This window comes from Poecilia reticulata, chromosome 17, assembly GCF_904066995.2.
Source record: "Poecilia reticulata chromosome 17, P_reticulata-male-v2, whole genome shotgun sequence".
NCBI classification, from domain to species: Eukaryota; Metazoa; Chordata; class Actinopteri; order Cyprinodontiformes; family Poeciliidae; genus Poecilia; species Poecilia reticulata.
In genome coordinates this window covers 31,263,020-31,287,924 of record NC_088846.1, presented here as the reverse complement: position 1 = coordinate 31,287,924, position 24,905 = coordinate 31,263,020, and the positions used below count along the sequence as shown (strand labels likewise).

The following is a 24,905-nucleotide window of genomic DNA, read 5'->3' as shown; positions in this document are numbered from 1 at the left end:
ATTGGGGTCAGGAGGTGCTGGTGCCTATCCCCAGCTAACGTTCTGGGCGAGAGGCGAGGTCACCCTGGACAGGTCACCAGTCTGTCACAGGGCAACAAACAAACACACAACCATGCACACACACACTCACACCTAGGGACAATTTAGAGAGACCAATTAACCTGACAGTCATGTTTTTGGACTGTGGGAGGAAACCGAAGAACCCGGAGAAAACCCACCATGCACAGGGAGAACATGCAAACTCAATGCAGAAAGACTGGGAATCGAACCCAGAACCTTCTTGCTGCAAGGCAACAGCTCTACCAACTGCACTGCGCAGCACCACCTGGAATTTTCTCTATGTAATATTGAATACAGTTGATCCAATATTAGTTTTAAAAGGAAATTTCACCCAAACAGTAGCAACTATATGCTTTTGCCAACTAAAATGTTCTGTTTATCTGGAGGATTTGTTTCATTTTGGTTGGACAGTATATCCTATTTTAACAGAAAAATCTATCAAACCTTCATGTTCTTGATTCAATAAATTTTTTTGTATCTCTTTGGTGTTGCTAATTTAGACTTTCTAATTATAGGGGAAATTTGCATCTTGTTTGTGAATCACCTAATTCTTATGGAGCATATCTGTATGGTTAAGAGTATTCTTCAATGTATCGATCAATGTAAAGGGTCAAGACCAATAGGAATGTCAATGGATTAGTTTCTCAGATTAGATTACGACTCATGAAGGAGCAGGCACATATTGGAAGTTTGCTAGTAACTTGTATTTATAGTGTGAAATTATCTACATATTTACAATAATCAGTGAAAATATCTGAATGGTCATTCCAGTAAAATGTGCAAAAGAGAAAAATAAACTCAAAAAAAGAGTTAAATAATCAATTTTCCATCAAACCCACGCAGTACAGTTCATTAAGCCCAAGATGGGTTTGAGAGAGATCCTAAGCAGGTGAATTTAAAAGTGCTCGGACTAGTGCAGGTTATGAAGTGGGAAAACCTTCAAAGATCAGTGGGGGAAACAGTTTGTTGGCTGCAATGAGCTTCCTACCAGCCTGGCAGGAGAAGCAGAAATCCTCACACCATAAAAGTCAAATCTTTATAAACTGCAGAACTAGACCATTAGCCAGTTCTGCAGTTTATACCTCACACAGACGCTCTTTTCATCTCAGCCTGAATGATGGTAGCTGCAGCTCCCTTCCAGCGTGTCCCCTCTGTTCTACATGCGTCCTGCTCACAGTAACATGCCCTAATAGGCAGTGGTAACCCATGTGACCAGCAAAAAGTCTCAGCGATTGGCTATTGAATAATCTCACAATAATGACCAATATATGAGAACTAATGTGAGATTTTACCATGGGAACAGATAGGACCAAGGGGATGGGAAGATGGAGGTTGGATTTTACATTTTACTCTGAGTTCTGAATATGGAGAATCAGCATTCAGCTTCTCTGCACCTCAAACCTGGAACAAACTCTCAGAAAACTTAAAAACAGCTGAAACACAGAGTTCCTTTAGATCAAGGCTTAAAACCCAGTAGAGTTTATTGTGAACCATAATAATTGGAAAATTGACCAACTTATTTGGTGGTTTTAACGATGTCACTTGAAAAACTGTAATGTCTTACTGGTCGTCAGAGTTTTTGACTGATGTGTTAATGATGTTTTTGTGTTTTCATGATGTAAATAACTGAGCTCCTTTGTTGCAAAATATTTGATATTCAAAAAATAAACTTGATTTTGGCATTAATGCCTTGGTTTATACTTAACTAAAATCTAATTATTTCTTAATGTAAAAATCCGGAAGGGTTTATTGGAACTGGAGAAATGAACCTGATTGTTGCAGGATAAAAAACGTACAACATAACATTAGTGTCACTTAAATATAACCTTTGCCAAAAATTCCTTAAATTGGACAGATTTATTACCTCATGTTTCCACATTGAAACCAACTTCAGACGCCAGTGGTATGTTGCCTTCTTTTCTGTCCAATTTAATTAATTTTTTTGTAACAGCTTAAATTTTGGATTCAATTGCATGAAAAGAGACGCCATTATCTTCCTTTGGTTCTTTGGTTTGTTCCTTTTCTTGTGGTTTATTTTCTACAGGTCTTGGGATATTCATTGACAAACTTATTAAATTAAATTCTACACACAAATACTCCATAAAGACTTTGTGGATTTTTTACAAGCATTCTGAAAATTAAAATAAGCAAAAAAAATCAAATGTAGGTAATCAAATCCTGATGTAGGACTGGAGTTAAAGACCTCCTGCTCTAAAGAGTCTAACGTTCCTGCGTGATTTTCCCATTTGTAAGATCTTCTATCAATGACATTGATAGAAGGACCAATCAGGGACATAAACCCAACACAAAACTGAAAATGGGTTTGATTTGACCAACATTTTAGTGAAGTATTCTGTGCTAAATGACATGTGTTTCATCTTAGTATTTATTTCAGTGAAATTACTGTAAGTTAAAATATTTTTCAGAGGTCTGAGATTTAAATCAGGTCTATATTTTGCCTCCATAGTATTTGTGGAACTTGTTCATTCAAAGGAAAGTCAGGTGATAGGATTTTTGATTATTTAAAGCTAATGCTCCTTGAGTTACCTGTACCATTATGAATGTTTTTTGAGTCATTACAACAGGGAGATTTAAAGGAGATACTGATGAAGTTGAAGTGTTAAAGAAAAATCCATCACCACCATCATAGAACAGAAGTAAAACTATTTCAAGAGCTGCAAAAGTTTTTTTTTTTTGCTAAACTCACTGAGCCGCATACCATAGAGAAAAGTCTTTCACAAGCATTTAGTCATTTTTAAGTAGACAGAAGTTTCCTAGAACAGTTTTTTGAAATTGTCTGTAGCATACGCTGAACTCGAGGCGTACGGGCCAAATCCGCCCCTCCAGAACAATTTGTGCAGCCGTCTAGAAGGCAACATAGTAAAAATGTTAGTTAATTTCATCAATCAAAATCAATTATATTTTAATCTGATTATTGCCAATTTGTCAATATGAAAAAAGGTTCAATAGTTGAAGTACTTATTGAATGAGACAGCTATTTATTAATATTTGAACAGTTTATGTGTAATTCTTCCATAACTAATACTTTGAGGACAGTCATGATATTAATACAAAACAGTTGGAAACAGGAGGAAAACAGTTGTTGCCTCATCACACAAGCTCATAGGAAATGAATGGAGAGGGAGTGATGTCTCCTCATGTCAAATCCAATTAATTTCACATGTATAGAGCTAATTCATCAAAAATGTCATCTTGACATTTTGCAGTAATATAATGGTAATGATATAATATTGCAAGAATATATTCTCAAATATCAATGAACTTTAAATTCTAATGAATATTAAACAATCTGACTGGAAAACATTTTAAATATCCAAAATAATTAAACTGAAAAAAACTAAATAAAATGTCTCTGTAAACACAATTATCTTAAAAAAAATTGATAGTTAACACCAAAGCACCAGATTGAAGACGTATTTTGTATAAATAAACAATAAATCATACAAATGGAAATTGATTTTCTTTCATCACGTGATTTATTGCATATTGCGACAAGCCTACATAAAGTACTTTACAATTAATTGTAGTTGTCAAGCACTAATCTCAATAGTTTGAACTGTTTTCTGTCTTTATAATCGGTTAATCGCTCACATTTTGTCAACTTTGCAGCAATTCCTCATACCAATCATATCTATCGCATGAGAGGAAAATAAAAATTCCCCTTTAACAGGAAGAAACCTCCAGCAGAACCAGAACACCTGGCTCAGTACTAGTGACCATCTGGAGATGACACTAAAACAAGCAGATAAAATGATTTAGAAATATTTTCTATGTTTGTTAAAAGTAAAATGCTAAGCAAAGATTTTCATCCTGGTTTTCTTGCTGAACAACAGGCCGTTTTAGTTCCTGGTGTTCAGAATGGTAACCAGTTCAGTTGCTGACTCGTATAGTGGAGTTTCTTTAAGTCAGAAACATTTTCAACCATTTAAGGGTAGAGCACAACTGTTCAGGTTGATACAGGTATTGGTTATAGAACTAATAATTTATCCTGACACAAAAATCTAATGAATGACCAAAGACTTTAGAGGACATCAGTATATCTTTTAAAGCTTAAATCAGTCGTGTTATTGACCGAATAATATGGCTGAAAACAAACAGTATGTACAAACTCCAACACACAAAACTGAATCCAGTTTAGTCTTTTTACTAAATCGCTACATTTGGATGCATTCTTTTATTAAGATGTCTCTTTTAACAATATATATTTTTTGAACTTATACACAATAAAATTAACTGTAACTCTTCTGCAGTTTTTAATGAGTTCATCAAGACGTCTGCTTTTGAATTCTGTCCCTACAAGGAAGTATACAAACGTTTCACTGGCTTGAGGAAAAGACAGATGTGAAATATTTTCTATATTGTTGAATGTGAGCCAAAATAGGAACGTTGGTTTTGGTTTCATCCTCAGTAAAAGTAGGTGTGTGTTTGCAAATCTTAGCATAAAAGAAGGAGCATTTTTTAAAACAGAGCTCATCCTTCGTCAGAATAATTGGAGGTAACATTTTGAGCATTGATTTTGTTAAACATGATCTCTTTCAAGAATCTCCACCTGACTAATTTTCCAATATTTTTATGAATTAATCCAGTTTTTCAAAACTCAACAACCTGAACTACAGAGAACAAAGAACAAACAACAAAGGTTTGCATCTTTTTAATCTATACAACTTCTTTTGTAAATACATGAATCCATTATTTAGTTTGTACCCCAGACTAAATCTACTTTCTGATTTGATTTCCCTCCCATAATCAAATGTCAAATTTTATCTTGAGGTGGAGAGATTTGGATGAAATTTTTTTTCTTAATTTTTCTCTGAATTAGTTTTGTCTCTCCCTTCTGATCCAAATTTTTGGTGTTCAAACCTCTGACTTCTGTCAGACATTACTATTTACACTGTGCATTTATTTACAGTTCATGCTTAGTTTATCAGTTGCATGTATTTATTTTGTAAACAACCATAATCTTAAATACATTTTACTTATACTTACTGACATTTGTTCTGGCTTCATTGAAAAACATCTGAACTTAATGTTTTCAGAACAAAATCTAAATAGATTCGGTTCATTTCAGGAATTTGTCAGACTGCAACTTAAAATCCAAAAGACGTTGAAATTCTCTGGATCTGCAAGTTGTTCTGCCAACATCTGACCCAGATTGGTTCTGAATCAACTTAACTCTACAACTCTAAAACAAAAACACCATCATTAGCCTTTTTACCATGCAGATGAGTTACCTGCTGTTGTTCAGACCAAATAACTGCATCATTGGCATCAACTTTCACCAAAACTGAGTTAAAGCTTCCCAAAGTGGCCACTCATTTTCCAGGAGGCACACAAGAAAGACGTGTGGGTTCATGAGAAAACAGCCAAATCACTTGTGCACATAAATACACTGAGGCAGCTTCTTACGTTACCAAATAATAGACGTGTAAACGCTGCCATCTAGTGTTCAGCAAAATCATTGCATCCATCTACAACATGGATAGATGCTATGGTTTCATAGGAGACTGAGGCGAGGGTTGGGACTCACCTGTCAGTCAAAGCAGCCTTCACTCAACTTCTTGTCGGCGCTGTGAAGAAACGGACAGAATGATCAGCAACAAAATGTACCAGGCCAGATGGTCCAGCATGACTGTGAACAGCAACAAGGACTCAAATGCAAAACCTTGTGGTGTTGGGAACAGCATTGCCTCTGAGCAAGAAACAAAAGGGGTGAATATGATAAAAACTGCCTTGCTCTGGTATTCACATGTATGAACACTGGTGGATTTCCTCAAACAGTGTATATCACACAACATAATGAAGATTTACTGTTGCAAAGACATTTAGAAACAGAACATTTATGTTTGAAAAACAAGCCATTGAAGTATTTAGAGAGTTGAGATCACTTTGTACCAGTAAGACTTGCTTAGGGGAGATCGATGCTGACTACAGTAACAGAATAAGAGCATATTTTACAGTGAGTTAGACTGTGGCTAAAACCAACAAGTGAAAGACTTGATATGTACTCCTGCTACAGACATGGTTGGGACAATGCTGGGAGAAAAGGCCAAGAAAAACTACAATCAATGCCTTGGTCACATTCCTCTCTGTGCCTTTCTAAATGACAAAGAATGACTTTCAACAGCTATGACAGCAAATATGATCAAGCAAAATTTTATGTACTATAAACTGATGTGGCTGAACAGCACATCTCTATATACAAGCAATGGATTAATGAATGATAATTAAGGAAGACGAGGTCTAATGTAAGCTTCTAGAAACAAGAACATCAGATGAAATTTTCAAAATACTCTACAGCAATTGGCAAACAAGTGGTGGAACAGTGCATCTGCTGAGCTCATCATGTGAACCACCTCGTCCAACGATCCTAAGATCAACATAATGGACGAACATTATTGTGCTGAAGTACTTAAGGATCGAAAAGAGGAAATTGAAATTGCGAAGTCAAATTTCTTTTATTTTGATAAATGGAGCATTTCTATAGTAACTGAAGGTAACAAAGTTACTTGATTGTGCTATAAAATAGTGTCTGGTAAATACATATTCCTCCTCTAGCAGGGGAACTTAGAAGCACAGATGATGGATGTTGTGGATCCATTAGCTTCTTACTTTCTTGGTGTTTGTGAACAAGAATTTTAGCCATTGCATAAATGACCTGAGGATCAGGTATAAAATGCCAAATTTTTCCAGATGTAACATTTTGGTTTCTGTTTTCTTCTGTTTGACTACAGATTGACAGCAAAGATCTGAACTGACTACCAAGATGTGGCTGTTACTGACCATAACTCTACTCATAGTGGTTGTATATCTGATGCTCCACTGGCTGAACATCATCACACTTACAGATGTGATCACATTCACTAGCAAACTCTCAAAGTTGGTCATTGCAGCCTTAGACGATCCTAAGATATCAGGGACGTTAACAGTGACGATCACTGTGTTCTTCATCTTCTCAAAATCCCTCACAACAACTCTCTTGGTTGTTGTGTCTGCAGTATTTAGTCTGCACTGGTTGAACATCGTTACCCTGCCAGGTTTCTTCCCATCAGCAGTAAATGATCCTAAGATATCAGGAGCAGTAACTCTGGCAATCATAGTGTCTCTTAGTATGACAACCTCATTGACCACAACTGTCTTGGCTGCTGTGAATGTTGTTCTTTGGTTTCTTTGGCTGAAAATCATCAACCTGAAGGTGATATTTGAATGGAACCTCTTAAAATTGGTCATCCTGGTATTAGATGACTGGAAACTATCTGGATCACTGACACTGACGATCACTGTGTTCTTCTTCATATCAAACACAACATTAGCAACTTTCTTAGTAACTGTGTATGCAATCTTTTGTTTGCATTGGTTTAACATCATTACACTGACAGATTTCTTCCTGTCATGGTTAAAGAATCCTAAAATATCAGGAGTGTTCATGGTGACGATCGCAGTGCTTCTCACCATGTCAACCTCACTGATAACAACCCTCTCAGTTGCTGCGATTACCGTACTTTGGTCCAACTGGCTGAAAGTCATCAACCTGACGTATCCATTTACATCCGAGAGGAACTTTGCAGAGTTGATCTCTACAGCATTACGTGATCCCAAGATATCAGGAGTGCTAACGCCAACAATCACTGTCTTTGTCTTTATGTCAAACATAGTGGTAATAACTCTCTCACTTGTTGCATTTGCAATATTTAGTTTGCATCGATTAAACATCATTACAATAAGACACATCTTTGATTTAGGATTAAATAATCCTAAAATATCAGGAGTGTTGACGGTGACCATCACTGTGCTTCTCACTTTGTCAAACTCTCTCACAACAACTCTCTCAGTGGCTGTGATTGTCACCCTTTGGTTAGATTGGTTAGACATCGTCACGCTGACAGATGCTTTCACATCCGCGAAGAACCTCTCAGACCTGGTCATCTCAGCATTAGACGATCCAAACATATCCAGAGTGTTAACGCTGGCAGCCACAGGGCTTTTCATCTTCTCAAACTCCCTCACAACAACTTTCTCAGTTGCTGTTATTGTCACCCTTTCCTTAAATTGGCTAGATATCATCACACTGACAGATGCATTCACATACACAAGAAATCTCTCAGAGTTGGTCATCTCAGTATTAGACGATCCTAAAATATCAAGCATGGTAACGCTGACAGTCGCAATACTTTTAATCTTCTCAAGCTCCCTCACATCTTTTCTCTTGGTAGTTGTGTTTGTAATATTTAGTTTGCATTGGTTGAACATCGTTACACTGCCAGGTTATGTCCCATCAGCATTAGTTAATCCTAAAGCATCGAGAGCAGTCGCAGTGACTTCTGCAGTGTTTCTCACTCTGTCAGACCCACAGATAATTGTGTTGGCTGCTTTAAATTTTGTACTTTGGGTTGATTGGCTGGAAATCGCCACACTGACAGAATTTTTCACACTGGGTTCAGACTTATTCATGTCGTTCATTAGTGAATTTAGCGATGCAAAGACCTGCACTGATTCAAAGTTAGAAGGAAAGGACCTGAAAAGTACAGGGGTGGAGTCTGAGGACATCAGGGAGGGAATGAGAGTCAAACCTGGCTTACCAAAGCGTAACAGTAGCAGGAAGACGACACAATTTAAACTTAGCTTAGCCAAGACTGATATCGGGGAGACGATGCGTGTTAAACTTGGCTTAACCAAGCTTGAAATCAGGGAGACAGTTAAGGTTGAACTTGTTTCTACCCAGCTTGAGGACAACAAGGAGAAGAATGAATAAGTCTTAGACTATGAAGCAGATATCAGAAAGAATAAATAAACTTTGTTTCATGTCATCATGAGAATAAGTAAGTTTATGTTTGCCACACTGTGAATTTCACCACCAACTGAATGCTGTGAAGCTCTTAATTTGTTTCTATTGATGTCTCATTCACCAGCTTTATTCTTAGGCTTTTCCAAAGTTAAGCTGCTATTTTTAGCTAAATGATTTTTATCAGTACATGACCAAAACTTTAGCAAATTTTCTAGAATTTCCTCTGTAGGTAATTTTAAATCCAGTCAATCCAAACGTTAGCATGATTTTATTTTAAAGGTGAATTGGTCATTTACCCAAATTACCAGGTTTGTGTTTCACAGCTGGAATGTTTAGTTCATCTGGAGAATCGAGGAGTTTTGGTTTGACTTCATAGGACAATCAAGGGACAATGCATGCATGTTTAATAATAGATGAAAAATTTACCATATCTTTTTTTTCTGCTTGTTTTTTTTCAGTTGTAATTCATTTTATGGTTTGTCATTGTTGTGAACTAAAACACCTTATTTCAGTTTTACATTTTTATTGTATTTACTGTTTTGTCTTTGGGTTCCTGATGTTTGTTTGTACTGAGTTTGGGGGGAAAATCTAAAAAAAAGTTTATAAATGCTTTTAAAGCATCGGGTTTGTCTTTGTTTCTTGTTCGAGTCTTACATTGATTTTGCTGTAACTCCACGTTTCATGTCCTGTTCTTGTTGAAATTTTCTCTACATTAAAAAAATCTTATAAAATGGATCATTTGGAGTCTGTGCCTTGACTTTGACCGCATACTTTATGACAGATACAAAAACATCAAAGGATGTTATTAATTCAAAGCAGAAAAAGGACAACAGTATCCTTGCCATGCAGTTTTTAGTATAAAGTAATAGTTTTATGATTCCTGTAATATCAGACTTATTGGTTTCATCTAGAAAACATAAAGCATAATTAGTTTACAAAGAAGAGCAAAACCTGCTGGACAGAAATATGTTTTCTAGACGACTACCAAGAGCTTTGTTGTCAGGGAGTTTATCGTTTGGATGGAGAGGAAAATGCCCGTAGGATTATTCTCCCAGTTTATTTCTAACTGGTTTTGTTGATCGTAAGGCCAGAGTTCAGGTTTCCACAGATATAAGGAGGGAATATTCTGCCATTCAATGGCAAACTCAGGGCCAATACAAGGCTCCAAAAAGGAAGTACTCATCTTCCAGCTTTAAAACGATACACTCATAGATCCAACAGGGTGTTATGACGTAATCATCCTCCATCCTGCTCTGAGGAGTCGATGTCATGGGCCAGAAAATCTGGGTGATTTCTGGAAACATGTTCCTTCCTGATTCTCCCTTTTGACGGGTTTTTCAGCAATGGCTGATATTTTAGTGAAGTTCTGTGGTGAAATGTATAATGTCTTTTATTATAGCCAAATTATTTTAAAGTTTTGTTTTTCTCAGAGTTGTTTGTGGTCATTAATGCCTGACTAGTAAATGAATGCTCCAAACTTTTATTCAAAAGAACATCAGGTGGTATTATTTTTAATTATTGTGAATATATATTTAAAACTAAGGCTCCTAGAGATGTGTGACCTGTAATGTTGAAGTAACACAACAGGAATGATAGAAGGTAATAGAGATAAAGTCGAGGAAACTGTGGAGAGAAAAACACCTTTATTATTTATCAGTAGGACTGAAAATACTCCAGGAACTTCAAATGCTTGTTTCCCCCAAACTCACTGAGCCACATGCCTCAGAAAACAATCTGGCACAAACTCTTAAACATCTTTAAGTAAACAGTTTTCCTGGTTGAACAGTCATTTGAAACAGGATGATGTTAAATAAATAGTGATTCTGTTGCGTTGTCCTTCCAGTGGGATACTGGACCAGATCTTGACGCTCGCAGATCTGCTGATGATTCCTTGGTTTACGTGTTTTATGGATCTTTATACCAACTGTCTTCTGTGGAAATTTGTGGGGCTGAAACAATGACAGCTTGCAGTGACATGGAAACAGATTTGGCATTGGAAAGTAAAACCCTGTAAAATCAAATCCTGAAAATAAAACTGGCCTTGAAAAGAGATGCAGTGAGATTGAAGAACTGATGAAACTTTTTGATGAGAAGTTTTCAAAGCCGTCATTTTGGCGTTGTTGGCTCGTTAAACAGCGAGTTCCTTCACTGCCTTTTTTATTACAGTGTTTTCCTGGTGCAGTGTTTTCCTGGTGCAGCTAAAGGAAAAGTCAAAGATTAAGAGATTTTAATCACTTGAAGGTGGAGCAGATTTGCTTTATGATAATCTGTACAAGGAAGTTTATGAATATTTCACCTGCTTGAGGAAAATTAAGGCTTCAGATGTTTCATTATAAAGTTGAATGTGATCCAGAAAGGATGTGATGGTTTTTGTTTCACTCTGAGTAAAAGTAGGTGTGTTTTAGAAGTATGTGTATAGAAGAAGGAGCAACCCTGAAACATTACAGAACTCATCTCTGAAGAACAACTGGAGGTAAGTCTCTGAACAATGCTGAATTCATTTTGCTTCATGATGTTAAACTGCCTCTGATGTGTCTCTGCCAGCACATCTGAATCAATGATTGGGCCCCAGAACCTATGATGGAAGTGTTTCATTTTCTGTGAGGAATAATTTTCATTTACCTGCATTAATAGCTCATGTTGGATATTAAATCAACAATTTCCTTTAATGTTTTATCATTTTCTTCTGACTGCAGGCAGGTTGACACCCAAGCAGAATCCACACCGACGGTCAGGATGGACCTTTTGTTGGACCTGTTGTTGACGCTTCGCCTCATCATTGCTGGAGTTGTGATGTTTTTGTTTCTTTTGTTCCTCGGGCAGAAAATCATCAATGACAGACTGACTCAGAGGAGGAAAGCAAGTCTCAGATGTAGTAATCCCAGCGTTAGAAGATCCAGAGATATCAGGAGCGTAAACGCTACCCATCACCGTCACCCTGTGGCTGCATTGGCTCAACATCCTGCTACTCAGAGGGTTAATTAGGTTAGCTACAGAGTTTTATCAGTCAGTCAAAGGTAAAAGTAAAAATATGCACCAAGAATAGAACCAAGAAAATGATGCAATGATGTCATGAAACCAGAAAAAGGAATTTGGAAATGAGGTCAAATTTGTTTTCTACCAGTTTGCTTTGCACTATAATCTGCAGATTCTTCCCACAATAACAGCCAAATTATAGAAGTTTGCAGGATGAAAATGTGGGAACACAGCGCCACCTTTAGTGTTAACTGCAACTTCAGTTTAGCTAACGGTTAGCTTTTGAGAAAATGGGATATTTAGCGTAGTAACTTAGTGGAAAGTTGTGGAAGGAAAAATGCCCATAAAGCCAAAACATTAGTATCAATGTTAGAAGAGGTGAATCTTTCATTCACCCAAACTATAGTAACTGTAGTATTAAACGTTTGAATGTATTTTATTTTTCATGCTTTTTTCAGTTTCTGAATTTTAATTTGTAGCTTTTTTATGTTTAATTTTACTTCCATGCAGATATTTCCATCACAACTTATTGTGTTGGTGTGTCAACAAAAGGTTTAATACAGTAATAAAATGTTTGTTTTTTATTTTATACATTATGTTGTTTTTGTGCTGCAGTACAGAGCTATCATTGGTTGTTTTCCCAAGTAAAAAATATTTTCGATCTGCTTAAATGATGGATTCATTGAGTAAAAACAGATGCTGCCACATTGGGTGATTTCTCTGTGTTGATTATTGCCGTTAAGGTGTTGCCATACAAGTTCATTCCTGTTTAGTTTCATAGTTTATTCTTATCTTTATATTTTAATTTTCTCTTTATATTTGTCTTTGGCGAAGCAGCAAAGAAGGACTTACTGACCTTGTAGCATTAAAATAATGCACTACAATTAAATAACAAATAATTAGCAACAAAAAAATCTCAGACATTTATATTTCTGTGGAATTTTATGTGACCTAAAACAACTAAGATTTGGTCTGATTTAACTTCAGAGTGAGAAAAAAGGTGCGTCTCTGTCATGTGGTGTATGTAAACTGTGCCCCCCACCCCCGACCCATTTTTAGCCGTTGGCCTGCTGTAGTTCCTCCCGTTTGCAGCTGAACCTGAACTGGGCAGAAAATGAAGAAGTGAGAAGCTGCCTTTCACTTTCAGATTGACACGGGGAATTTTCCAGAAAGTTTGGGTTTCAGGTCCCAGATGGGTCTGAAAGAGTCAAGATGGCAACAACAGGTTTTATTCTGGTTTTTGTCTTAATGCCAGCAAATGTCACAGAAAGTCCCCCTGAGCTGCTTTTCCTGCTACATTATGCAAACTCTGCAGAAAAAGAAAAACATCTAAATTCATTCAAGCCGTGTAAAAACAAACCATAATTTCATTTTTCCACTGTGACTAAACTCTTTGTGTTTGCTTATATTTTTATAACCAAAAGAAGAGAAAATGTATTTTCATAACTCATTATATATTTTGTTAGTATTGCCCATTTTAAACTGTAAACTTTGGCTAAAAACATTAAAATAATTTAGTCTCATTTCTCCAAACAGAACTGGTGAAATTAGGTCAAATGTTGTGACTTAACCTGTAAAAATCTAATAAAGAAAATATCTTTCAGTGTGGAAGTGACTTGTTGTCGTTGTTGAGGCTCCGCCCACCGACAGGAAGCCACAGCAGTTTACCCTCCCCACACACTCACACACTCTCACACACACACACGCACACACACACACACACACACTCCACAGATCAGATTCTGTCTCGTTAGAAGTAAAAAACACAAACTCATTTCACAGAAATGACAGAATGAAGAGGATTTCAGAGCAGCAGCAGCGAACGTCTCCTCTTTAAATGTATTTTGTGGAATCCAAGCAGCTTTTCTGTGGGACTCTGTGCAGAAAGGTTTAATAAAGTTAAACTGTAGGTGTGTGATAGTTGGCTGGAGGTCTGATAATCCTGTAAGATTATAACTTCTAAGCCAACCTTCCTCTCTTATGTCAATCAGAGCTGAACTGATTTCACTTTGATGTCGACAGAAAAACTCTGAAGTTCGTCTCAAACGTCATTTTCGGGTTTTCCAAAGAGCCTGAGGTTTGGAAAGTAATTCAGTCATTAATCTTAGGTGACAACCAGCCTGGGAAAACGTTTTTCCCAGGCTGGGAAAAATGTTGATGCCCAGGCATGTTGATTCCCATTCCCATTTAGTCATAAAATTGTTTTGGTTTGTTGATTATGTTCATAATTTAATCCAAAACACACATTTTAGATTAATTAATGACACAAATCATCTGAACTCATTTTGATTCAGTAGTTTGTAGCAATGATATTTATCTATAGGAATTTTAAAAATATATATATTTTACCTTTACATTTATTGTAGACCAAAAAGTAAATGGCAAAGACATTTACTTTAAAGAAACATAAGCACACCTTCAGAATAACCAAAATAAATAAAACAAATCTCATAATTTATTTTTTTAAATTAAATTCTATGTATGCAGCATTTTGTGAATGTTTGGGAATCTTAGGAGTCAATTAAAAATCCAACGAACCAAATATTTCAAATGAACGATTCTCTAAACGATCCATCTATCAATATTAATGTTACTTCACAGAACCAACAACATTTAAACACTGTGTGACTTTGGACTGATTTTAAAAAGACATAAATTTACCAAAACCTGCTTAACTGCAGTCTGTCCCCCAAAGCGCTGGCAGTTCTAGGAAATGGAAATGTGTCCAACATCATTTCAGAGAAATCCTTTAAAACTTGCCAACACTTGTGGTTTTTTTCTCACTCTGAACGTCTAACAGCAAAAATACCAACAGCTTTTTTTCCGTTGCTTTTGAAAGTGTAAGTGTGCGGTTACGTGTGTGTGTGTGTGTGTGTGTTTTATCAGTTGTTTCACTTTTATTTTGAGCTGTTATAAATAAAGCTGCAGTAAATGAATGCAGAACTTCATTTACTGTCCCTCTGACAAGAGAATAGTGGTAAGTATGACATCTTTACTTTTATTTATTTTTTTCACATTTTTAAAGCTTTGCCTTTAAATTCTGTTTTGCAGATTTTTTTTTTGTGAAATCCAGTGAATAATTTGTGTTTTTTGTGAATAAATGCAGTTTATCAGCAGGAGAACATAAACCACAGACTGGAGACAAAACACAGATAAGAAAGGTTAGTTTCTATTTCTCTTCTCTGAAGTAACTTTTTTAAGCTGATTGTAATTTAATGTTTAAATTCGGTTATATAGCAAAACACCGTCTATCAGATTGAAACATAATCTGGTCCATGCCAGGTTACTTCTTCTTCTTTAACATCTGAACTCCTCATTTCTTCATGTTTATCAAACAGATTAGTCCAATAGAAAAGTTTCAGAAACTAATTATGCACCTAAAAATCTAGACAAAGTCTTTAAAACTGGATATAAAACGGAGCTTAAACTTTAACTTACTGCAACTTAATGATCATTAATGTCAAGAATGGATGGTTTGAAAATATGGCACAAAAAAAGCATAACTAATGAGTTCATATGAAACTCTTCATATTTGATTCTCCTTTCTGTGTAAGGTAACAAAAGTTTTTTATCAATCAATCAGTGATTGATATCACTATTACACACATGATCAGGTCCCTCAAATAACAGAATAATAACAGAAAATGAAACTATGCTGACACAAGATGAAATAAAAGCAGAAAGGTAACGGATCCTCTGAAGTTATTTGGAGTCGGGTTTGAACATTTCTCTTTGTTTCACATGTGACATGTGAAACAGGCTCCAGGGGGAAGAAATGTCCCAACATGCAGTTCAGATCTGCAAACAATCCGGTTCATTTTTCTTTCCCTGATTTGGCTGTTTTTGTCTTTTGCTCCATGTTGCTTTTACAGTAACAAACTGACAAGTTTTTTTATTCCAGATTTCTTTCAATAGTTGAATTAAAGTTGTTTGTGTTTTTCCAAATCAGATAAACTTCTGACTAAAACAATTAAACCTGATTGTGTGAATATTAGATGTAAAGTACAAACATTTGTTTTCAGAGCTGTTTGTGTTTTACTGCTTCATGTTTACAGGAATTATTTTTACAGATGATTAAACCTAACCTGTTCCAGTCAAACTGAATATGACTCATTTTAAAATGATCAATTAACATTGCATCACAGAAATAACCATTAACCTGAAACAAAAGGTTAATAAATGTTAATTATTCTGATAAATGTGTTAAATATTTTGGTCAAATGTATTATGATAAAGAAGCTTCTGTATTTTCCATGTTTCCATTTAGAAATATTATTGCATAGTTTGATCAGGCCTGATAAATAATGTACTTTTTATTGCATTTCAGGATATTGAAAGATACTGACTGGAAGCAGCTGAACAGCTAAAGCAGGTTTGTTGTGACTCGTGTTTAACTCAACACATTATGTGAAAATGATCCGTGAGTGAATGAGGTGAAAAATCTGCTCCACAAAATACCTGCATGATTGGGAAAAAGTGTTTCTAAAAAAGTATGGTGTCACATTCCCGGCTGACTTTTTTGGCTTTCTGCTTGAATAAATGATCTCAAATCCAGTTTTGCTGGGAAACATGATGTCATGCAGTCTCTGTTCAAAACCTCAGACTAGTTCCCTCTCTTCTAACTGCTCTGTAGCAATTTATCCAGATTTATCCATATAAATCTGGATAAATAACAAAATTCAGGCCATATTCCCTTTCACTATTAAGGTCAGAATATTCAGTATGCGATTAATAGGAATATCCCACATTATGTTGACAGAGGAAAGTTTATTTCTCCTTTCCTTTTTTCACCGTCTTCTTTGTCCTCCATTTCTTCTCCTTCTTCTCCTTCTTCTTCTTCCACATTTTGAATCCACATCCTGTTCTTTTCCTATTAGGCCAAGTCTATGGGGCTGTCCGTCACTTGGTTTGAGTTGAAAATCTGGAAAATCAGATTATTAAATCAGATTATTGGGGAAGTTTGTCCTCCAATCGAGGTTGTTGGTTTGATCCCCGCTCTGTCCGCCTCTGTCGTTGTGTCCTTGAGGAAGTCACTGCACCCACGTTCCCCGCTGGTGATGGTCAGAGGGCCCAGCAGGTGGCGCCGGTGCACGGCAGCTTCACCTCTGTCAGAATGCATCAGGGCAGCTGTGGCTACTACGCTGTAGCTTGAAATAGGACAAATACAAACAAAATCTGCAGTTGGTAACCTTTATAATAGAAATGTCATATTATCATTACAATATAACATCTGTGAAAAAATTGAGCTCATGAGGATGATTGACAGCGCTAAGACCCTCCTCCTGGCTCTGATTTTCTGTTTCTGATGGGGGGACGGTCTATTTCTATTTCTTTTTTTTTCTTTTTTTACAGATTATCACTATTAGTGTGTCACTATTAGTGTCAATAATAGTGACACTATTAGTGTCTAGTGATCTAGTGTCACTATGACACTAGATTATTAGTGTCATAGTGAAGGTTTTAACAAATATGTAAAATAAACAATTTTATAAAAGTTATCCACTGCAGCTTTAAACCTAACCATAACAGTGAGTGGGGGAAAGTCAACATTAGTGGGTTATCATGCTAGTGATAACCCACATACTACTGACTACATTTTTAGCTAACCTTTAGCTAACCTTAGCATTGTAGCTAATTTTAGCATGTACACTATTGTTTTCATGCTGAATGGAGTGTTAGCTGATGTGCTTCTGATAGCCCACATGCTGATGGTGGTATTAAAGCTAAAATGAGGATTTAGGTAATGGTAGCTTATGTAGTACTGCTTGAATACTAGATGGAGGATGTTACTGGAGGTCAATGTCCTAGCAGTTTACAGGATTTAAAAGGAAATACAAACAAAATATCAAAACAAAAGAAAGAGCAAAAGAAGAAAAAGCTAATAATGTTGATCCAAAGTAAATACACTAGATACTCATATTCAGGACTGGTAGATCAGTATAAGTAAGTATCTTCTGGTCTAATTCCTTTTCTGGGTTAGAAGAACAGGAGTCTAAAAAGTAGTTGCTATGGTAGTTTTTCTGGATCCCAAGTTCTAATCCCTGTTCTCGGTTGCTAAATAAGTGTAAGTAAGTAAGTAAATATTCTCTGAACATTCGTAGTGTGCTCTAAATTTGTAAAAGTAATGAGTACTCCATGGTTTCTAAGTAATAAAAACTAAATGTTCCTGTTCTGGAAGAATTTTTTTTCTAGATACTAAGTTCATTCTAATTCCCTTTCTGGGTTCCTACATTAGGAGTCTCTCTGCATCTAAATAGTGAGTACAGTTTCTAAAAAGTAAGCTAAAGAGTGACTAATAAATTAGAGTCTCTGGATGCCAAGTTTGTTCTAATTCCTTTTCTGGGTTAAAAGTGAGTACTCCACAGTTTCTAAGTAATAAAATAGAAAAAGAAAAGGACACATTAGGGCAAATGGCAACATTCAGACAAAACAAAAGGAAAAACAAAGACATGAGTGAAGGCAGTGACGTCAAAGGGCCATGAAACCTTGTTGCTCAGCCTCCCGTCAAAGTCTGATAAAGGTGTTGTTTATCCAGGAATGTCCTTGGGGGCGCTCCTGTTATCCAGCTGCATGGATAACAGGAGGGGGTGAGGAGGGAAGAGTGTTATGTTTACATATCTTCAAGGAGATTGGAAATATGCAGCCCTTCCAAGGCCACACGGGGAAAGCCAATTCAGATACAGAATGTCTTAGGTCAGGAAGATTATAAATTTCAATCTTCCCTAAAGTCTCTCCGATACATCTCAGTTCCCAATTATCCAAATTAGTTTGGTCGTTCCACTGAGCCAAAACTAGCAACTTCTCCAAGATCGATTCCATCCCATTAGTCAGGTTTAGAGTCCTCAGCTGGGCTGCGAGTCTCAGCAAGACTCACATCCAACTTGGGTCTCTGTCCACACCAACAGTCTGAGTGTTCGTTAGTTCAGCCAAGTCTGTCACAAATTTGTAGATAATCCAGGAATCTACAAGCTCCAAACAGCAGAAATCCTGTTATCATGAATAAATCCAGGATGAATCCCGCTGCAGGACAAGAGGGCTCCCCTGTGCCCAGACTTCTCGTTGAGAAACTTTGATCAATTGAATTGAGAGATCGGCTGACCAGATCCATAATTTGTAGATTTGGAGGATGTGCAAAGAAAGGCTCCAAAAATATAGAAACAGAGAAAAAGACTGGATAAAAACTGAGCAAGCAGGGCAGACATGGGTAGGGAGGGAGCAGAGGGAAAAAGCGACCGCCTTCATCGAGAGCAAGAGCGGAAAATCGCCTTCATGCTAATCATCATGTTAGCAAATTTTGATATAAAGACTCCATGCAATGTTCTGGATGGAGAAAGTCAACATTAGTCAACATAATAGTGATAGCCCACATAACATCAGTAGCCTTTTAGCTTGAATTAGCATTTTAGTAAATTTTGATATAACAGCTTACCTTTACATACTGAATGGTTTAGGTCAGTGTTAGTCAACATGTTAGTACTTCAGGCTTTGATGTGCAAAGCCTAAAGTATGCAACAGATGTTGTTCCTTAATATTGATTAGATCAGGGGTGTCAAACTCCAGTCCTGAAGGGCCGCTGTCCTGCAGTTTTTAGATGTGCCACAGGTACAAAACACCTGAATCAAATGGCTTAATTACCTCCTCAGTTCTCCAGAGCCTTGCTAATGACCTAATTATTCTATTCAGGTGTGGTGCAGCAGAGGCACTTCTAAAAGTTGCAGGACACCGGCCCTCGAGGACTGGAGTTTGACACCCCTGGATTAGATGGTGCAATAAAATAACATGTTACTGCTTCATAGGATGAAATTTTATTTTTGATGCCATTTCTGTTTGTTTGACTACAGGCAGATTGTCAACAAAGAAGAATCTACAATGGATAACAAGATGTGGCTGTTACTGACCATAACTCTGTTCATCGTTGTGGTTGTATTTCTGATGCTCCACTGGCTGAACATCATAACTCTGACTGATGTATTCACATCTGACAGGAGCCTGTCCAAGTTGGTCATCGTGGCATTAGACGATCCTAAGATATCAGGGATGTTAACAGTGACGATCACTGTGTTCTTCATCTTCTCAAACTCCCTCACAACAACTCTCTTGGTTGTTGTGTCTGCAGTATTTAGTCTGCATTGGTTGAACATCGTTACCCTGCCAGGTTTCTTCCCATCAGCATTAGATGATCCTAAGATATCAGGAGCCGTAACTCTGTCAATAATAGTATCTCTTACTTTATCAACCTCATTGACCACAATTATCTTAGCTGCTGTGAATGTTGTTCTTTGGTTTAATTGGCTGAAAATTATCACTCTGACTGATGTATTCACATCTGAGAGGAACTTCTCAGAGTTAATCTTCACAGCATTAGATGATCCTAAGCTTTCTGGAGTGCTAGCACTGACAGTCACTGTGTTTTTCATCATGTCAAACTCCCTCACAACAACTCTCTTGGTTGTTGTGTCTGCAGTATTTAGTCTGCACTGGTTGAACATCATTACACTGCCAGGTTTCTTCCCATCAGCACTAGATGATCCTAAGATATCAGAAGCAGTAACAGTGTCAATCACAGTGTTTTACACTCTGTCAAACCCACTGACCACAACTGTCTTAGCTGCTGTGAATGTCGTTCTTTGGTTTAATTGGCTGGAAATTATCTCACTGAAGGATGTATTCACATCTGAGATCAACCTTTCTGAGTTCGTCTTCACAGTATTAGATGATCCCACGATGTCAGGAGTGTTAACACCAGCAATCACTGTGTTTTTCATGTCCAACTCCTGGGTAATAACGCTCTCACTTACCGTGTCTGTAATATTTAGTTTGCATCGTTTTAACATTATTACACTGACACATTTTTTCCCATCATGGCTAAAGAATCCTAAAATATCAGGAGTGTTCATGGTGACAATCGCAGTGCTTCTCACCATGTCAACCTCACTGATAACAACTCTCTCAGTTGTTGTAAACATCACACTTTGGTCCAATTGGCTGGAAATCATCACTCTGAGAGATGTTTTCACATCTGGGAGGAACCTTTTAAAGTTGGTCATCCTGGCATTTGACGATCCAAAGATATCAGGAGTGCTCACACTGACGGTCTCTGTCTTCTTCTTCATGTCAAACGTGCTGGTAATAACTATCTCAGTTATTGTGTCTTTAGTATTCAGTTTGCATCGGTTTAACATCATTACACTGACACGTATCTTCCCTTCAGGGTTAAAGAATCCTAAAATATTAGGAGTGTTAATAGTGACAGTCACTGTGTTTCTGACTTTCTCAACCTCACTGATAACAACTCTCTCAGTTGCTGTGAATGTCACACTTTGGTTCAACTCGCTGGACATCATCACAGTGACAGACTTAGTCACACTGGGTTCAGATGTATTCGTGTCGTTCACCAGTGGGTCGAGCTACTCAAAGACCTGCACTGAGTCAAGCCCAGGAGCTAAACGATTGGCTGATGTTGTCAAAGGGAAAAGCACTCTAATAACGTCACAAAACGGCTGTACCCCAGTTTACAGACTTCCTCTAGAAGAGAAACAGATCAACATTAATGGCTGCAAGAGTTTCACTTTTGGAGAGAAATCCATGAACTGTAACAGAAACATCATGGTTCTTGGAGCTGCAGGTGCTGAGAAGTCCACTGTCATCAATGTGATGATAAACTACGTTCTGGGCGTTAGATGGGAAGACTCGTTTCGGTTTAAGTTAGTGGAATGTCAGTCAGACTCACAGGTTCACAGTCAGACATCAGGAATCACAGTGTACAAACTCTACCACCAGGAGGGATTCAGGGTGAACTACTCCCTCACCATCATAGACACTCCAGGCTTTGGGGGAATCGGCGGCGTAGACAGAGACAAGGAGATCACAGAGCAGCTGCGTAACCTCTTTGCTAACCAGGAAGGCGTTGGTGAAATTGATGCTGTGTGTTTCGTGGTTCAGGCAGGTCTAACTGAACTGACATCAACACAAAGGTATGTGTTTGATTCAGCTCTCTCAATCTTTGGCAAAGATGTGGCAGAAAACATCAGGATCCTGGTGACGTTTGCAGACGAGCAGCAGCAACCAGTTGTAGAGGCCATCAAAGTGTCCGGTGTCCCATGTCCTAAAGGTGCAGACGGGCTGCCAGTTCACTTCAAATTCAATAACTCAGCGCTGTTTGCCAACAACAAATATTCCTTTGTAAGACGCATGATTTGGCCCTATAAAGAGAAAACCTTTGAGTATTGGAACATGGGGACAAACAACATGGCCGGTTTCTTTGCTAGTCTAGCTAACATCAAAACCATAAGACTGACAATGACCATTGAGGTCCAGAAAGAAAGAAAGCACCTGGAGAGTACAGTGGAGGAGCTGCAGAAGCAGGTTAAACTTAACTTGGCCAAGCTAGAGGATATCAGGGAGACGAATGACAAACTCAAAGAGCATGAAGCAGAGATCAGAAAGAATGAGAACTTTGTGTTTTACATCACTGGGAGAAAGAACAGGCAAATTGATATTTCTCACACTGGGCAGTATATCACCAACTGCATGCAGTGCTGTGTTACCTGTCACTACCCTTGTGGCATACCTAATGATGACGGTAAGAGAGGATGTTCTGCAATGGGGCAGGATGGATACTGCCGGGTGTGTCCAGGGAAATGTTTCTGGAACGTTCATTCTAACCAGAGCTTCAGATGGGAATATAGTCAAGTTGACGAAGCACAAACTGTGAAAATACTAAAAGAAAAATACGAGAAGGCCTGTGGACTAAAACTAACCTTAGAGGAACTGATGAAAACTCTGATGTCTGAGTATCGATCTATGCAGGATGATGTGGTGAAACTGATTGCAGAGGCTGCAAAGTGTCTGAACAGAATGAAAGAGATAGTCCTGAACCCAAATCCCCTCACCACTCCAGAATACATCGACTTGCTCATTAAAGGAGAGCAACAGGAGGCCAAGCCAGGCTGGAAGGAGAGAGTTCAGTCTCTGATGAAAATGAAGGAAAAGGCAGAGATCATAGATAGAAGAGAGAAGGAAGTTCTGGGTCATCAGTAATCTGACGCCTTCACAATAATAATCAGTCAGCTACCAACACTTTCTGGGCTGTTTTCCGTTTTACTTATTTTTGCTTCTTTGAATAGCTTTGATAATAATTGTATTGTATTTTGTGGATTTTCCTGGAAATCAAAACAAGTTGTTTTACTTTGTCATTTTAAAGATGTTCCCACCAGTATGGGGTTCAGGACCAAGGCTGCTAACAAATAGCTAAAATCTGTGAATATCTAAGACCCCACCCCAAAAACTCTTACCCTATTATAACCCTATTTTAGCAGTTCAAACACCAAATACGCCTTAATCTGCATTATTAGTCCCATTGAACAGTCTTGGCACTATCCACAGTCTTCCTGTTTGCCGTTCTTCTGGGTTCAGCCAATCAGTGCCAAGATAAATGAACGGTGCTCCTGGATTGGCTGCTTTGAAAATATCCGCCAATCGTGTATCAAGTGTTTCAAGGAGAATTGCAGCAAAAATATTTCAGCTTCCTAAAGTGCATGTCTTAACAGATATTTTGGAGTTATGTTCCACATAAAAACTGTAAATTGGTGAATCTGTGAACTTTGAGCAGACGGGCTCCTGCTGTGTGTCTTGGGCTGTTAGTGATTCTGTTTTTCTGCTTTTCACTTTGGGTCAGCTTCTGTCAAATACTTTATAGATTTTTTTTCCTATTTTGTTTAGTTGTAAGAAAAATTTGTCCTTTTTCACACAGAGACCTTCTTGTTGCTTTATTTTCTTTCTTTCTTTTTTCTTTTTTTTTGCGAGGTTCCACAATATGGATTTTTAGGGTTTGTGTGAAAGTCATGTCATGGCAGCAAACGGATGGAAAGTGGATAATTATCCATTGGATCCAATTATCCAGCAGATAACTGGATTGATTTTACTGTTTTGTAAAATCCTTGAAACTATGTGGTTGTGAACTGGCATTTTGTGAATAAACTGAATTTAATTGAGATAATCGAATCGACTTTTCCTTTAGCTGCTTACAGATGGTCTTATTTAAACACATAACCATGTTAGGATATGTTACTTCAAAAATGACATTGAATTTCTGTATAGACAGAGTTGTGTATTTTGAACTATTTGATTAAATGGAAGCTACTTTTCAGAAAATTATGTCATATTACTGCTGACAAAAGGTTGTTTTCAAACACGAGTTTCTCAATTTGTGTCAAATTACTGAGATAAATTAACTTTGTTCATATTTTAATTTTCTGAGATACAAGTAATTAAAATTGCAGAGGAAATTCTCATGTTTACTCATAATAAACTCCAATAACAAACCGTGCATTTCAGCTCAGCTTTTATTTACAACACTGTATTATGCTCTAGTTAGTTGCTCCTGTGTCCACTAGGGGGCAGCACACCTTCAGTCATTGATCTGCATTTACATGACGTAAATCCAGTAAAACACTAAATAAGTTTAGAAACTAAAATCTTATCGTTTCATGTATCCTTAGCGTTGAGAAGTGCTCAAAGTATTTCTAATGCAATGTTTTCAACTTCAATATTTATAAAGTTAAACTAACAGCTGCATGGTACGTTGAATTTACATCTTTGATTATCAGAACAATGTTTAGATGTTTCTAATAAAGTTTTGATTCCCATTAATTCTCAATTTTTAAATTATCCAACAACGTTTAAAAACATTTATTTTGTAAACTATTCCATGCATGTTTAACAGAAAAACTTGATGATCATCAATTATTTGATAAAATGAACATTTAATATTTTACTTTGACGTAAATAAATTTTAATGCCTCTTATTATCCACCAGGGGGCGGTGTTTCCTGCCCGGCACTTTTACTTCCTCCGGAAGTCTGTCTCTGTACAGTCAAGCCCGAAAGTATTCACACCCCCGGCAGATTTAGGTTTTAGTAAAGTAACTTTTCACACGTTTCCTCTACCTCGAATCAGAGATTAGGGTGATGGTAAAGAGTCCTTCTGTCCTCATGGAGTTAATCACAAAACAAATCAGGAAAATACAAAAAACAAACATCTTTCATTCATGCAGTTTATTTAAATT

At 37.2% G+C, this 24,905-nt stretch overlaps 1 protein-coding gene across 1 annotated transcript; it reads left to right on the top strand.

The window, feature by feature from the left end:
- The first annotated feature begins 14,386 nt into the window (after positions 1-14,386).
- On the top strand, positions 14,387-23,837 carry LOC103460597 (uncharacterized). The gene is made up of 4 exons (XM_081598633.1): positions 14,387-14,816; positions 14,946-15,000; positions 16,167-16,211; positions 19,681-23,837. The coding sequence occupies exon 4, from the start codon at positions 19,709-19,711 to the stop codon at positions 22,877-22,879; it is 3,171 nt and encodes a 1,056-aa protein (XP_081454759.1). The 5' UTR covers positions 14,387-14,816; positions 14,946-15,000; positions 16,167-16,211; positions 19,681-19,708; the 3' UTR covers positions 22,880-23,837.
- Positions 23,838-24,905: the final 1,068 nt, after the last annotated feature.